This window comes from Opisthocomus hoazin, chromosome 3 (assembly GCF_030867145.1).
Source record: "Opisthocomus hoazin isolate bOpiHoa1 chromosome 3, bOpiHoa1.hap1, whole genome shotgun sequence".
Taxonomy (NCBI): Eukaryota; Metazoa; Chordata; class Aves; order Opisthocomiformes; family Opisthocomidae; genus Opisthocomus; species Opisthocomus hoazin.
The window spans coordinates 83,560,201-83,575,316 of NC_134416.1; the positions used below are offsets into that span (position 1 = coordinate 83,560,201).

General features: G+C 37.5%; 1 protein-coding gene across 11 annotated transcripts in view; it reads right to left on the reverse strand.

Annotated features, from left to right (window-relative positions):
* Window positions 1-15,116, reverse strand: part of SEMA5A (semaphorin 5A) — a 446,528-nt gene that overhangs the window by 186,075 nt on the left and 245,337 nt on the right. For all 11 annotated transcript variants that reach the window (XM_075416809.1, XM_075416808.1, XM_075416805.1 and 8 more), the window contains exon 12: window positions 3,771-3,978. In XM_075416809.1, coding sequence (XP_075272924.1) covers window positions 3,771-3,978 — 208 coding nt within the window. The remainder of the gene's footprint in view (window positions 1-3,770; window positions 3,979-15,116) is intronic.

Consider the following 15,116-nt stretch of genomic DNA (forward strand, 5'->3'; position numbering starts at 1 on the left):
AAACTATTCCACCACTGGCAGAAGTCTGAGGGAGACCCCCTCCATGATAACTGTCAATCCAAATAACTCACACGAGTAACTCATAAACAATGAAAACATCCCGGCATAACAGAAAGCGCTGAGCAACCCAAACTACAGGTGTGACAACAGGCTCTGCCTGTGGTATGGTATGATGTCACAGCAATAAAGTGCACTGAACTGCACCTAGAACACCAAAAACAAACCCAATCAAATTTTGTCTCCAAATACAAAACAATATTTTCAAAGGCCTTCGATAATAGCGTTTGTGGGAGCGGAGCCGTGAGCTGGTAGAAAGGACTGCCCTGAAACTGAGTGAATGTGTGCCAGAGGCAACACTGTGTTACAAAGGACTCCACCACAACAAAGTGCTGGAGGAACAGATTTACAAGGAAATAGGAATTAGCTAAATATGTACAGAATATCAGATTGATGATTAAGGAGACATAATAAACCATGAATAAAAACAATAACCACATGCTTTAGAGGCTGGTACGTGAAGATAAAACAAGGAATAATGAAATAAAAATAAAAAATAGACAATCTCAATAAAATTATCTTGACATTGAGATATTAACTTTGTGGAACAGTCTGCTCAACAGAAGGACTGAAGTTGCATTGTCTGAAACCCTTGAAATAAACCTAAACAAAAAGATTAGAAAAGATTAGAAGGCAAGCACTCTGCCATTGACACAAAAAGGCAGGACAGATGAGCCAGCACATCTTCAGACTTCTGCTTTTTTTAAGACTGTTATTTATACACAAGCATGCTCAAAAAATTACATGAAGTAGATATTAAAGACTACACACACCCTTGATCTGGAGAAGAAACTTTAGTTATTATTGATGGAAGTTCAGAATATAGCCTTGGCACAGTTATACAGTCCTAGGTACGATAAATGTGAACAGATAAAATTGAAATAATCCAAAAAAAAGAATCACAATGCCACAAGGCATTTTCCTTAGGTAAGGTATACTCATTACTCTATTTACCCATTGCTATAGTATAGAAGTAATAGTTGGCCACATGTAACAAGAATGTGAGTATTAAAGCACCCAGCAATGCAGTGAATAAGTTTCACATGTTTCATTACCTAGTGAAATTTATAGTCCCAAATAAGATACCTACACTTTCTCCACATGTAGAGAACGAAATATGCTTGAAGTCCAGCCTAAGAGAGGAAAAAACTAGTCAAGCCAGAAGTAAGCAACAAGCAAGAGAAAGATTACTTCTGCATTTTCCAAGTGATCTGAGTTTTTAATGACGGATGACGAGAAGATGCCTTATTTTATGTAGATCACTCCTGTAAATACTCTCTCACAAAACAGAGCTAGAATTGCTGGTGAACTCTTTAATCAGGAAGAAAGTGTGAATGCTAACCCTTCTGGTGCAATGGTTATTTAATAATTTCAAGCAAAGTGATACAGCTACAAAAGATATGACTGAAAAACCCCACAAGCAATAATTGTATGTCCTTTTAAGTCAGTCATTCCAGTGGAAGACGAGATTTCACATACCTCTGGGCAGAGGAATAAATTATCATTTCAGCAGGATTTGAGTCATTTAACTACTGTTCTACTCAGTAAAATGGAAACAGTACCACATTTTTTTTTTTAAAATACTCTTTAAATCTAGTCATTTAGATCTCATTGCTCAAAAAGGGAGAGGAATGCCTAGCCTGCAGCCATGTATGGGGTCTATCATTTGAGACAGCGGTCCCACCCCTCAAGGGCAGAAGCCTGTTTGGGCCCCGCAGCCAGGGTAGCACTGGTGTTCCTTGGGAATTGTCCTGACAGAGCACAGGTACCAGGGACCTTGTGGGACCTCCACACAGGCACCAGTTAAGCAGGTGCTCTGGAAGTCTCACCTCCAGATTTTGGAGTTCACACCTCACTAACAACACAATGAGGCTCCAGTCTTGAAATGTGTCAAGCAGAGTGCAGACGTGGTGTAAATATGGGACACCCATATTACTGAGCTCTCTCTGCTTCACAGCATCCCTAAGAAAACGAAGGATACCAGTCCAACCTCCCTTTTTGAAATAAATACATCTGCTTAAGAAAACATGCTCAATGTCTTGTACAACCAAAATGACATAATCATGTCACATTCAAGAAGAAAGAAGCACAGGAATATGTCATTACATTTTTTCCTTGTCAAGGTATACACACATATAACCCTTCCCTCTCCCAAATACAAGTCCTTCACTTAACAAAAAGGAGGAAATAAAACAAAAAGGGCTACAGGACCACCACACATCTTATTTCAACTCAATAAACCAAAAAAAGTTGAAACTGTCCCATGGTGGCCCCTAAACCAACCAAAAGCTTGAGGCAGAGACATACTCCTACAGAACTTTTCCTTAAAGTGAGATTTGCAGGACTTCTAATGGGGCTTTGAGTGTCCTATCACTACTATTTTAGTAGAAAATACCTAAAATATGCTACATAAGACAATACAAAAAAAGGGGGGCTGGTAAAGAACTGTAACAGCGAGAATTCTCCCTTCCCTGGTCTACTCCAGTTTCCCAGGGTACAGCTTTTCCTTCAGTCTTGCTCTCAGCCCAGCAGCCTTTCAGGGCCCTCCTTCACGGCACCAATCCCCACGCAGAGCCTGGTCCCTCGGAGAAGTCCTTCCACTGTCTCCGAGCCACAGCTCTACACCTGCGTCCTGTGGTCACCTCCCTGCTGTGACCACCTGCATGTTCCCGCTGACAGCAGAAACCTCTCCACCTGCAAACAGTTGCTGTCTTTCATGGGAGGTGTAGTCTCTCTGTCTGCTGCACAGATAACATCTCCATGATCCTGAGTGTGGCAGCCAAGAAAGGCAACTTGCAGCCTTCCTCCCTCTTTTAATAGTCCAGCTTTTCAAATGAACATATATTAAACAAGATGAAAGCAAAACAAGCTGCAAAACAAGCTACAAACCAAACAAATGTATCTGCCATAGTTCTCAAAAAGCTCATCACACTGGTTCAGAGTCTATCTGATGTAAAATGAAACAATTGTGCTGAATTACTGGAACCACACTTACATCAAAGGGAAGATATAACTAATTAGATGAATTTAACAATCTCTCATAGCATATGCTTCCAACCCAGAAGTAGTTTTTAGATAACCTATAGTAAAAGTTGTATGCTGAACTTTAAATTCCTCAACTACCATAATAGTCTAAAACTAAGTGAAAATTTGTAAGCTATTTTCCTTGTTTGATCGAACTGTTAGCTGCATATCACTTTCACCTGCAGAATATTTCCATTTCTTAGTTTCCTGATCCAGCACTACCTTTAAATAGCAATTTTTCCAACTAATCTTAAATCTCAGTTCATCCAATTCAGTTTTCTTTCTGAACCCGCAGAGATCTTGTTTACTCAATTATAATACAGCTTAAAAAAACCCCAACATAGACTTGCCTGAGTTTCAAGCTTTAAATATTTCAAACCAGCAGCTATATTGCACATTAAGAGATACTTGTTTTCTATATAAACTATTTCTTACTGTTCATTTTTGCAATGCAGGATCTGTACAATGACACTTAAATATCAATATAATTCCTTGGGAGTCTCATCTAGTTCTAACAAGTTAGTATAAGAAGAGACACTTCTGATACACAGTGTACACAGAAAGTCATTGTTTAGAGAGGTAATTAATTTGGATTCCTAGTAACAGCCATTTCTCCTTCCCATCTTTCCTGCACCGCCACCCTCCCAGCACTTTTCTTCAATCAAATCAAACTACCTGATTCTTCATACCTGTATGTTTTGTAAAAGGGACATCTCTTCAGAGGAACCTTAATGACATGTTCCTGAAGGCCCACAAAAAGGACACTCTGGCTGTGCAGGATCTGCAGGCTCCTGATGGGCTCTCGCTGACTTTTTGGCAGGAGTTCAATTTCCTCGAGCAGGCAGCTGCTTGAAGTCTGGTTCATCGGGGCAAGCACTTTCTTAATAGTGCCATAGTCTGCAAAGGCAAGAAGAAAATGAGTTAATAAAAATCATACTAGCAATTCTATCTACTTGGTGTCATTCCGTGAACAAATCTTCGTCCCATGCCAGATCCTTTCAATGAAGACCCAAATGTGGGAGCACTTTGACAGGACTTTACTAAATTGCTTACAGTACAGTGAAAAAAATCTTGGAAACAGCCATTAAACTTTTCCATGTGATGTAATACACCAAACAAATAATTTTCTTAGTGCAGAACAGATGTCAGAGCAGTAGTCACTAGAAAACAAGCTTTCAAATGTTGGCTATTATAAATGCACATTTGCAGCAAGGGTTACTGATTTCAGTGTACCAGATTGTATTATCTTTCACTATGTTTAAAGCAGTTTAAAAAGCAATTAAGTCATTCCTTGCCTCAGTCCGTTTTAATATTCTAAGTGTTAAAAACTGTGGGATTTAGATATGTATTGCATTTGTTTAATAAAGCACATATGCATGAATATCTGCAGGTCTTAACTGAGTCTAGGTGAATATAACAATAAAATGAGGCCGTTTCCCTTCTTCCTACTTTTCTGGATTTTGACCTCTGAAAAATCATATCTTTTAGCATTTGCTCTTCAGTTCCATTCTTATTGTGATTTCTAAGCAAAGACAGTTAAGCATCACAAACTAGGGTCAGATGACCAATGAGATTTCTGATTCACTCGTGCAAAGATTTTAAAATTAATTACCAAAGAACATTTGTTCTGATCACAAAGGATGACATTCTCATACTGATAAATATTGTAGGTAGCTGTCGGACCAAAACTGCATTGTGCAATCTTCCGTGCGCCGGCAATAGTAAATATCAAAGATCCAATGCAGCAAACCCATACTGAGATCAGCTCTTACTCATGTGAAGCTGCGAAAGACTGTAACATCTCTTGTGAGTCGGTAACAATTGCAAGAGTAATGATTGGGATACTTTTTTCTGCAGCCCAGTGAATATAGGTTTTGCCTTCACCAGGACAAGGCCAGAGGCTTGGTGGGCAGCTGTCAGCGCAGGGTCCCAGCATGGGCCTGGCCATGCCTTGGTGGGAGCTGGTTCCAGCCGTGGCAGCGATGGCCAGGTGGCCGCGGGCCTGTGCCCTCCCTGCGCTGGCTTCGCTCCAGGAGTGCCCGGGGCAGGGGGCTGGCACCCCGACGCAGTCACTGCAGGGGGAACACAGCCCCGCCAGGGTAATGGTGCTGCCGGAGGGCAGGCTTCGCCGGGGAAGGCGTAAGGAACAGCCAGTAAGCAACCTTAAGAAAACACAAAAAAGTAGCCTCTAGCAGACTCCAAAACTGAAGAGGAGGTAGAGAACCCAAAAAGTAATTAACTGTTGAAATGTTCTCCCCCTTCCTGAGGAACATTGAAGGGTCAGTCTTCAGACCTGGAGCAGTACTGGAAGAGGCAGCATGACATCAAGTAACAGGGGGAGTCGGTAGGAAGTAACCCCCTCACTGCAGGGGGGTTGGGCTAGATGACCTCTAAAGGTCCCTTCCAACCCAAAGCATGCTATGATTCTATGAAGTTTATATATAAAATTTAAACCACATTACTAACAAAACTTTCATAATTAGATAATATGGACTTCATTTTCTTAGACAAAACTAATTATATGAACCATAAATGCTTAGCTGAGTATATAAAGTGTATTCCCTTTGCTCTTAACAAGATTTTCAGTGTAACAGGTCATGTTAAAGATCCGCATGTTAAAGTCTTTTGGTCAACCACTCAGTTCTTCATATAATCACTTCATATAACTGTGTACATTTTTCTCCTTTCTTGGTATAAACAAGCTTGTCAGGATTTACTGTACGTAGGAGTATTTGTCAGAAAAAAGTTGCATTAAATGACAACTTAAATTTTCATTACAATTTAACGTTTTTGATATTAAAAAAACCCTTTAATTTGACTATCACTTTTTTTCCAAACAACCTAAAGTAGAGTTATATTCACAAATTAATTAAACCTTTGCCAAGAGTCAGTTCTGCCTCACAATTAAGTGACAGCCAGCTCAACTAAACAGCATAACAAGCAGCGTATCCACTGGTGCTCGCTGGATGCAAGTTTCCAGGTCAAAATATGTTCTGAGAACTGCCCAGAAAAAAAAAATCACTGGCTGTGTTAGTTAGTCACCGAGTGAAAAATCAAATGAATTTTTTGGAGCACAAAAGCTTGAAAAATGTACTAAGAGGAAGAAAAGCAGCAGCAGTGAGACCATTTTACACATGTGAATGAGTTGGTATCACCTTATAGATCAGTTAGTATGACTTTACATCACTTGTCTAACCGGCAGCCAACAGATTCAGTGATTCATGGTACATTGCACTTGGCTTGCCATCCTTTTCCTGTACGAAGCAAAAATCAGGTATGCATTCAGCACACTTCTTGTACAGTCTAACATTTCTTCCTCCCACTGTGCTGTCACTTCCCCAAAGACAGAAGAAAATAAACAAGACTGGATGCCTTCTTCCCCCATGCCTACATACACACTTGATTTAGAGGTGCAGCTTTGGACAGGAGAATATAATCAAACCTGAATGTTTTGTGTTTCTTTTCTCCTCAGTAAATTTGTTTATTGTAAAGGGCAGAATTAAAATTCTTTTACATTCAGGTCTATGACCTGGAGAATACGGTTACAGCAGCGTACTACTCTACAATGAAAGAAACCATTCTCAGCTTGAGAACTGCAGCACTAATGCCTTCCCCAGGACAGCTGTTATTGCTCCTTGTTCTTCCTTCTTATCTTGTCATACTGTCTCCATTCCTCCCATTCCCTTTTGCCTTCTTTCAGCACCTCCCAAATAATTAGTTTCCGATTCGTTGTCTAAGAGGACCAGCACTCATACAGAAATGCCAAAAGTCCTAAATGACTGGGCTTTAAGTGAAGAAGCAGTGCCAGAGATCCCACAGATTGTCTGGAAGAAACACTGCCCTTCACAGCAGCAATGTGGGTCATATGCAAGTTCAGTAAAAAGGAATAAAACATTATCTGAGATCTACCTCTGCCTCAGTAGACTCTCCTGCTTCTGACCTTCTATAATCTATCTTCCCTGGTTTAAATTCCTCCTGCCTATGACTCTGATTTTGCATCGAAAACCTGGGAGCCCAAACTAGGGTGAGGATCTGGTTTTATTCTGCAACTTTAAGACAGACACAGATTGAATTGGCAGCTACATTCATAAGACTATGGTATGTAGCAAGGATACATAGCTATCAACATCCTCAAGCTATACTAGCATGTACTACTGTCCATACCAGGCTTCCTTACAGTGGAAAATCATAGCCATTGCATCAGTACTTTCAAGTCAGGTGTTTTGCTCCAGTGCTTCCAATGTTACTACAATTTGTGCAAAATTACGCATCCAGCCTCCAGCAAAGATTGCAGATTTCCTAAAAAACTTGTGAAAGTTCCATCCTCAAAAGTGTTGTCTGTTCAATCATTTTCACACCATATTTATAAAGCAAAATAAAAAGAGAAGTAGGGGAATAAATTAGTCTTGAATACAGCTCTGGGGCATGGAGGGTTTCAGACCTATCAAAATCTTTCAAGCAAATATTTACTTTATAATCAAACTAACTGTCCATTTCCACCAAGAAATAGCTGAGAAGAATAGTAAACACAGACCTTCCTAATGGATGTAACTTTATTGCCATGGACACAGGCAAGGTTCCAGTTTCATCACAAATGTCAAGCCTGAGTCCAACAGCTATTTAAGAATCCAAATGAATGGCATCTTCGCTTTCTGAGCATAAACAAGACATGCTGGAATAGATCCAGACACCTGACAGCCTTGGTTTAAGGATGACCGAGTATATACAGGAGTAGTAGAAGTTAATGACATTGGCCAGAATGAGTAAATAATGTGCTTTGTTAACTTGTACTGCAATACTTTTAAAGAGATCTGCAAAACCAGCAACTGAACTTTCGAAATCTATTCACTGTGAATGAAGATGAAGAGGAAAGAAATAGAACTGAATGGAAAGCCTGAGATGGGGTTCTAGAGAACAAGCTTGGAGGCAACAGAGACTAATGAACAAAAATATAATGGGACAAAATGAAAGGATGATCTTTAAAACTGAGAAGCAAAGTTTAAGGTGCAAATTGTATAAAGAATAGACAGCAATGGAGAACACTGCAAGAGTGTGGTTGAAATCATTGTAATATCTATGGTGACACCTACAAAGGAAAACAGAAAATGAACATACAAAACAAACGCCAGATGCAATAAACTAATAAACCTGTAATTTCTGGAGTTTCCTCCTAACAGAAATAAAGACACTCAAAGAAGTTGTAGCAACTTCTTGCTATGAAGAAGAATAAATATTTATATGAGCTACTATGTTTACGAATATTGCTGCATGTTTCAAGCAAAAACATCTTTAACCTATCATCCAAAATGAGTCAATATTGAAGTTAGTTCCTTTCACTTCTTTAAAAGAAGGGAAAAACCTCTTCCCATTCCTTTTCAGGAGGGAAACTCAGTCTTAACTCATGTCATATTTGACAGTGAAACAAAACCTAATTTAATGTTAATTTTATTGAAGTTTAGCACAGTATCTTAGAGAGAGGGTTGGTCTCCAGAAAGCAACTGAGCCAGCACCAGCACACAGAATCCCAGTCAACATTTTTCAGTGGAGAAGCCTATGGTATCATCTTTCAGTCACATCGCAAAAAAAATTCATTGGTACTTTCTAAACTGTATGAGTTGCCAGCAAAAGAAACTTGTAATTGTCTCAAATATACCATCAGGCCAGTTGTATGCCTATGTTTGCGACTTTACAAGCATTCCTGTACTTCATGGGCACAGTAAGGTGCCTTTACAGATCTAAAGATCTCCTCGCATATAAGAAGAAAAACTCCAGGAACAGCAAAACTGACTGCAAATTATAAACTAAGAACAGTCAACGTAAATAAGGGCCAATTTTGCAATTTCCTCACAAAATATTGTTTAGAAAAGCAAGATATATTAACCAGATGAAAGAATGTGGTCAATACGGAGGAAAGTGACAGGTAATGCAAGACACAGCTAAAGCTATATTCGGTACTTCAGGTGACATTTGTAATTGAATAATGTACCACCTATCCAAGAAATACACAACTCTCTGTACATTCTAATATGTGAAAACAGACTCACTGACACCCTTAACAATCTGTCAACATAATAATCAGGTTATTTTGTTTTAAAGCAAAGTTTAAAACTAATAAATGGATATTTGGGAAAATACATTTTAAAGCGCAGTTAAAATGGATATAAATTATATATATTTTCAACTGTAATTTGAAACAGGCTTTGGAAAATAAAATTCATTAATTATTTTGATTTTGAACCATTATATACTGGTTTTGCATATTATTTGTTGAATACAAATTAATTTTCCAGTGGGAAAATAAAAGCAGTCAGATAATATTAAGACTTTTGAAATTAAAGAAAAAAACATGTTAATGTTAAATTTCTTGTAAATGTTATCCACGTGTGTACATAAACAGTGTTTACATTCATCATATAACATTTGTATTAATTAAACACCATAGCAACAGAAAAAACAGGGTATTAGGATTGTCTTCAAGGCAGAGGTCTTTCAGAAAAATAAACTGAAATACCAAATATAAAACTGACATACAGATCATATAATAGTGCAAAATCAAAGAAATTGCAAAGTCATTGATAAAAATCCTCTGTGAAAAAAAAGTATCATCAGTATTTGCTTTCCTCCACTGCAGGACGTGAAAGAAAGCCCGACTGCAAAGCAGAATGTGCATTTAGTTACCAGCACAGAACTATTTCTATGACAGAAAGTATTAGATTGCATCAGGGCTTAAGTGTGTGCCGCACAGAAAAAAGACACAGGAACAGCTAACACAGCAGCTGGCTGAGCCTCCAAAGGGAAAGCCCAGGACTTCTGATTTAGCAATCTGTGTAGCACCAAAAAAGATGCATATGTTACACAGAACATGAGTGGATTTAAAACTTGCTCTTTTTCGCCCCTCCTAAAAATAACTTTAAAATTAGCTAAATCACCAGTAGAATATGGGTAATTAAAGCCTTTGCTATAATCTGTTTTCCCATATGGGTCTGGGGTACAATTTGGTTTAAAGCAAGGGCATATTTAGAAGATAGTATAAGCATTCTCTGTAACTTAATTTATCTTTTACCTCCAGGTTTCTGAGATACGTATTTATACTTGATTTAGAGGAATAGGTTTTTAATCACACTACAGCCTAAAGGACAAGTGAAAGACTGAGCTTCGACCGTTCTGCTTTAAAAATTAAAAATATATTACGCATAAATGTAGTATCTCTACAAGGATACAGAAAACAAAAAGAATACAGTTTGATATTTAAATTCCCACCTGAATTTAAAGTGTTTTACTTTAAATATTTTCATATTTTAAAATCTATATTAATTACTTCTTTGGGGAAAAAAGTGAACCTCAAAAATGAATATGGAATCTGATGTGTTATCAAGGTACAAATCTCAATTTTTAACATCTTTTTATCTTTCGAGCTTTACATGTTCATAGTTTGTCTCTCCATTTGAAATTAAACCTCTGTTTGAATAATCTGACCAGTGTGCTACTTAATTTGTTCTCTTTCTCTACTTTTAATATATTTCTTGGTATAACAATAGAGATGATTTGATTTTTCTATGAGTTGCAGTTAAAAATGGAAGTTAAAAATCTGAACATGTTCTGTTTTGCAGGCTTTCCAGTGAATAAAAACTGTGATAAGCATAAGAAGAATTTCAACAATAAACTACTCTGATTGCTTTGCTATTACAGCTCATTATCATCATGATGATAACAAGACACTGGTGGATATTAACAGAAATACAGATATAAAGCATTTTTATTAGATTAAAAAGGCAATTATGCAACTGTATAACAAAAGCTTCTAACAAATATTGTAGCTGGAAATACAAAAAGAATTTTGTTACCTTTTGCCAAGAAATGTTGTAAATTGTTCTGCCTTGTTAATATGAAGACTTGTTTTTAAACACTAAATAGGCTAAATGTTGGTTACCCTCTGTGCGATCACTTACTCACAGGAAACAGAGAAGCTTAGGCTCTGCCTTACTCAAATATCTTAGTTTTCCTTAGTCCACCGTAGGACACTGTTGGAGAAAAAGTATGCAAGCACTCTGGAAAACTCATCAATCATTGCTTATGAACATTTAATTAAATTTCATTAAAGTTGATTAACTGGAGCAACAGTAATCCATGTGACAAACTTGGTACTATAAAAGCCAGTATTAATAACACTGAAATTCTGGAACAAAAATGAATACTAATTGGTTTCTGTCACCTGCAGAAAATATACACAAACCACCAAGACGTGAGCCTGCCCTAACTGAAGTTCTTAGATTACCTACTTGTTTTTTATAGTTGCAAGAATGCAAAACAACTAAAAATCTACATAATCTACCAAGTAAGCTATATTTTCGGCTGAATCATTACAGCATCATCAATGTGTCTCAAGAAACTGGATTTTCTAAGTAGAACAAGAGATGTTTAACAAAGAAAGCCACAGTCTGGGGCTTGAGAAATCTTGCAGCTTGTTAATGTGAGACCTTAGCCCAAAATAGTGAATATGTTTGATCTTGGAGTTTTTCGCTCCATGTGAAGTAAATACAAAAACTTGTCCTTTCTAGGTCTACTCCAGAAAGAAAAGCAGGGCGGTTGTTTTGGGTGTTTATTTATGATCCTGGATTTTAAACCAAATCATCCCCTCTCCGTGCCAAATTTCAAAGTGTTTTTGATTTCAGAGGTTATTTATGTATTTCTACAATTACTGGGGAGTAACAACAATCTAAGAATCCTTGGCCATAGGAGCCAGACAAAAGCACAGACTTTTACAGCTTAAAAGCTTTTTGGAAAGTCCAGGCACAAACATAGTCATTGCTGGTCTGCTGGTATCTTTAGTAGCAAGAGAAAAGTTAAGAAAAATGAGCAGGGAAGCAAAGACTTCCAAATTTAAGGAAAAGCAACTTCCACAACTAATCAATCACAATTTCCTGCTTCCTGTCATACTATACACAGTCCATAGCAATCCTACAATCAGATTATACAGTTTTCTGGTGTCCGGACAATTAATAAGAAAAAAAAGAAGTGTAAAAATGGTACTTACATCATTTTAACATACTTTAGTAAAAGCCATCTTTAAATTATATACAAACAGTTATACCACACAGTGTTCAGTGCATTAAATGTTTCAAAGCACAGTACAGTTGGTTACCTACCACACTTAGGAAATAGGGAAGGTTTGGCTCTTTCTTTGAAGAGAGGTTTGGAAGCAGCAGAAGAAAAATGTAGAAAAATTAAAATATTCTTCTCTGGGTAAGATCCCTAGTATTTCTGCAATATGTTTTGGTTTTGTTATTCATTTCTTGAATGTAACAACAGCAGTTTTAAAAGATAGTCTATAAAAAGCAAGTATGCATAATATTTTAGTTTTACTTTGACTCTTTCTTACTCCCACTTTCCTATTGCATTTCAAGTAAATATTATTGTACTGGAAACTAATTTGAATTAAAGCTGAAATAAGATACATTTTTGATAGCACCTGTCAACAAAGGAGGTATGACAGTCTATTTCAGGTCCCCAGGCTTTTATGCAGGAGATATAATTTAATTCATTTGCCAACTATTAAGCATCTGAAAGGTGCAATTTTTGCCAAAATCTATTTGCATACCTCCTGGAATGATTAGCAAGCTTCTTCATGCCCTTAATTCTTCTCATTGGCTATTCCAAGAGAACTTCAGTTGTATCTCTACAACTAGAGGAGTCTCTCACAGCTGTATGTCAAAATTTAACATCTATTTATTTTATGAAGGTGTCGTGGTTGAACCCAGCAGCTGGCAACTAAGCACTAGACAGTGACTCATTCACCCCCTCCTTCCCCCCCGCTGGCATGAGGAGGAGAAATGGACAAAAGGTAAAAAAGGTAAAACCTCACGAGTTGAGATAAAGACAGTTTAATAAGAAAACACAGGAAATACTACTACCACTACTACTACTATTGAATATGCAAAACAAGCTATACACAATACAATTTTATCACTGCCCGATGACAATTGTGCAGCCAGCCCCGGTTTCCTGGAGCTTGCAAACTTCGTGGATTTCACCAAACTCATGAATTTTGCACAACTTGCCAAACTCATAGAAAAAAGACCGAACTCATGGAAAAATTCGAACTCCCGGACAAGATAGGTTTCAAACTCACAGAAAAGAGAATTAAAAAAAAGGAGATTCTTGCCCCCAGCGAACCCCCAGTCATGAACTGAGCATGATGCCTAATGGTATAGAATATTTCCATTGGCCAGCTCTGCTATCTGTCTGGCTGTGCTCCCTCCCAGCTCCTGCACGCTTGCGCATTAGCTGAGTATGGGACTAGAGAAAGTCCTTGATTTCTTAGCAACAACTGAAAACGTCAGTGTTATCAACATTCTTCTCGTATTAAATCCAAAACACAGCAGCTACTGGGAGGAAAATCAACTCTATCCCAGACAAATCCAGGTCAGAAGGGAATATTTACGGACTATGCTTTCCACACAGGAATTAGAACTATTGATTCAAAGAGTCTATTGAGTAAAAAATTGTTCATTTGGATACTAGTTATTCCAAAATAAGGTGCTTTGCTCAAACAAAGCCATGTGTTTGGTAGGACAGAGAAAGAACATACAAATTCATGACAAACACTGTCCAACAACTATTGAAGATTAAACCCACTCTCACTCTCCCCAGAAAAAAAGAAATTTAGTTTAAATTTTCAAGTAAAACGATTTTGGAATTTACCTATCAACAGAAATCAGGACAAATACCATCTCAGTCTTCTCTTCATTCTTTTCCAGAGAAAGCTTTTTAACCACAATGCATTCTTTAGAATGCTTCTATCCCCTGTAGTCTTAATTCCCATGTATTACAATGTCTCAAAAGCACCAAGGACATACTCAACTTGCAGTTGAATCAGTAAAGGCTTCTTCCCGTGATTACAATGCAAAAAGTTAAAAACCCGCTTTAATACACAAAACGTCCACTGCTTCTTAAAGTACAGTATATTGCAAGTTGGTACAGTTAAGGTTTCCACTAGCAGTGCTTCCTATGAATCAAAAATGTTTTATAGTTTAGAAAATAGTGCAATTTGTGTACCAACCCCCAGTGGCCGTTTCATACCTCCTATGTCAAACTGGAATTTAAAGCCATCTATGGCCACATTTATTCAAAAGTCTCCTTCTCTTCCGATGTGACTAAGACAGATGATACAAATTCGTAATTTTTTTTTCTGATTCGGAGGAGCTGAATATATCCATAACAGTTCTTGCACTCAACTTACTCAGAAGTTAACACATATTTTTAGAATACCTATAAGCAAAAGCTATAGCAGCTACAGTTCCTTAACAGGCTAGAGTTGCTAAAAACCCATTTATTTACATTTGAATCTGTGGTGCATTACTTTTCTTTATATGACATAAAGCATTGGTTATTTTAAGATTTTATGAAGTAGTATCTTTTCATGATCTTTAATTTTCAATCTCATTTAATTATTTTTTACAATTATAAAAGTTTTAATACAGAAAGTTTTAATACAGACATTGTTCTTATGGATAAATTTGGAAACTTGTGAGATCTGGGTTCAGCTGCTAGCTTTCTGTTAAGACTCATGGGTCAAACTGGTATTCAGAACAGCAATACCATTTAGAGGGAAAAGATTTAAAACTTGAAACTTCATATTTTGTAAAACCGTTTTATGTAACTAACAATTTCTTAGTATAGATACTTCAGCAGGTATCTTTTCCTACTGAAGATTTAAAACTTCTTTTGTTATGCTGTTTTCTTGCAATGCTGACTTGATTTGCTGACAAATTCAGAACTCGGGACAGGCAGTTACCTTAGTCCCCCTTGATGTATAGGAGACAGCTGAACTCAAGACAGAAAAGTCTCAGCAGCAGCCAAGAAAAATCATGAAGTCTCTGAGAGTTGTGTTAACCTACACCGATGGGGAAGAGTATCAAAGGGCTGGGAACAGGGGCGAGAGAGAAAAGCAATATACTGAGCCTGTGAAAAACACCTCTTCCTTACTTTCAGCAGCAGCTTACGTGATTTTATGCCCTGCAAGCAACAGGTGCCTT